Here is a 2,050-nt window from a genome sequence, read left to right on the forward strand (position 1 = left end):
TTTTCAAGTAACTTGATATTAACAAATTCTTATATCACGTATAATTATTTTATATTTCTATTGTACTGTAATATGCAATCACATATCAAGATGCACAGTTTTTGAAGACATAAAATTTTTTTGACAATATCAATCCAGCAAAAAAAGACTATTTCCATTCAAAGTGCTCCATAGTTCTAACTTGGAGTGATGTTAAACAGTACTTGCCTTTTATACTAAGAGAAATATGTGATTCCATAATACCTTCATTAAGATGCAAAGAAGTAGACTAAGCTCCTATTTGGTGGGTATTAAAATCAAATTTTTAGTGAATTTTGATAAAAGTTGATGAATTGTGTGGTTAAAAAGTTGTGGATCTCATAATACATGTGATTAAAATTAAATATTGACTTTGACTTAGATTTTAATTTGCACCGAGCAGAGACTAAAATCAATTCGAGGGACATTCCTTTTATAAATAATTAAATCGGCAACTAATTTTCTTCCTTCCTATTGGTCAATTTAATGTACAGAACTTATGTCCATTATCTACAATTGCACTAACTTGTGATCTAGATAAAACAATAAACCAATTCAACCACGACGTACAAGATTAATGATATATATCACAAAAACCATCTTCATGTAGTTGTGGAGGATCAAGTATAATTTATTGCATTTAGGATTTATAAAAAAAATAAAAAATAAATAAATATGACATCAATTCAAAATGGAAAGAAGAGAAATAATCATTAATGATGACAAATCCTACTACAGTAAAAGAGAAGTTTATTTACAATGTCTGCAAATCAGTCACTTACATAAGGTATCATATGCTTAATATTGTGTATAAATTATGTACCAAAAGAAGCAAATTTCATAGCATGTAAAAAAATGGATACAGACACAAAGTAGCAACACCTTTCAGAGACATTTAGACGATAGTGAGATTATAATAAACAAACCTGTTGTCCAAAATTGTATGTTGGGATCATTGAACCACCCCATGATTCAAATCGATATATATCCAAGTAGTTTTTCTGGTCAATACGAATCAACCAAATAAGTTTTTAACAAGAAAAAAGGAAACCATCATTGAACAATCATTAACACATTTGTCCAACTGCTTGAATTTAATTACATATTTCTACCTAAATATGGAAATTCCTTGTTAAGTTATGTTATGAATTTTCATAGGAGGTGCTGGACCACTTAATCTAAATGCTTAGCTGTTAAAGAAGGTCATGTTTATATCATTTAAATCTTATATTTGACAAGTCCCCTCACATGTAGGCTGATTTCATTATTTGCCTATCAAAAGTCTGACACTTCCACAATTTCATTAAACGGGTGATGGCCAGATTTAAACTCGAGACCTTTGCATGCTCTATCCTAGGTTGAACCACTAGATCTAAAAGTTTAAATTGTTGGCCACGTGTACATCATTTAAATCCTATCTTCAATGCAAAGAAACACGGACTATAACAATGCATTTCATGAGATGGAGTATATATTAGAGCTAGTACCCAACATTCTAATTAATGTCTAGTAGCATAAGTTTGCTTGCTTGACAAAACCAATGACAGAGATGTCAAGGTCAAAATTCTAAACCAAAACTTATTAGTAGCGTGCTTATTTCATATTCAGAAAGAAGAAAGGCAGACACGCAAGTCCTAAACATCCTTCCATGATTTATTTTGATGAATATTATTTCTGTCACTTCTAAAAGTTCCCATTTTCAATCAAGTTAAACACACTCTCTTGCCTCTTTGTGAAAAAATTGAAATATAAAGAAAATATTAAGAGCCTCAGCTAAGGAACATAAAGAAGCAGAAAACACAGTTTTTTTCTGAGATATGTACTTCTCAAACATATCACCATACTATCAAAATTAACAAGAACCAAGGGGCAAATCCAGCAAGTCCATAATGAAAGGAAGCAGGCTTCAACTGGAGACTAGGAAAATAGATTGAAAATCTAAGTTACAGAATAAAAATCCTAGTACTCTTTCCCTTCTGTTCATGGGCAGAGTTAAATGAACACTCTTGCTACAGAGATGGTTTCATCTCTT

General features: G+C 30.9%; 1 protein-coding gene across 1 annotated transcript in view; it reads right to left on the reverse strand.

Moving 5' to 3' along the window:
- Positions 1-772: 772 nt before the first annotated feature.
- LOC111409519 (DNA topoisomerase 3-alpha-like) overlaps positions 773-2,050 on the reverse strand; it is a 6,663-nt gene continuing 5,385 nt past the window's right edge. Inside the window, exons 11-12 of the mRNA XM_023039562.1 lie at positions 945-1,019; positions 773-781 (exon numbers count right to left, since the gene is read on the reverse strand). Of these exons, the coding sequence (XP_022895330.1) occupies positions 773-781; positions 945-1,019 (84 nt within the window). The remainder of the gene's footprint in view (positions 782-944; positions 1,020-2,050) is intronic.

Source organism: Olea europaea, chromosome 14, assembly GCF_002742605.1.
Source record: "Olea europaea var. sylvestris chromosome 14, O_europaea_v1, whole genome shotgun sequence".
Classification (NCBI taxonomy): Eukaryota; Viridiplantae; Streptophyta; class Magnoliopsida; order Lamiales; family Oleaceae; genus Olea; species Olea europaea.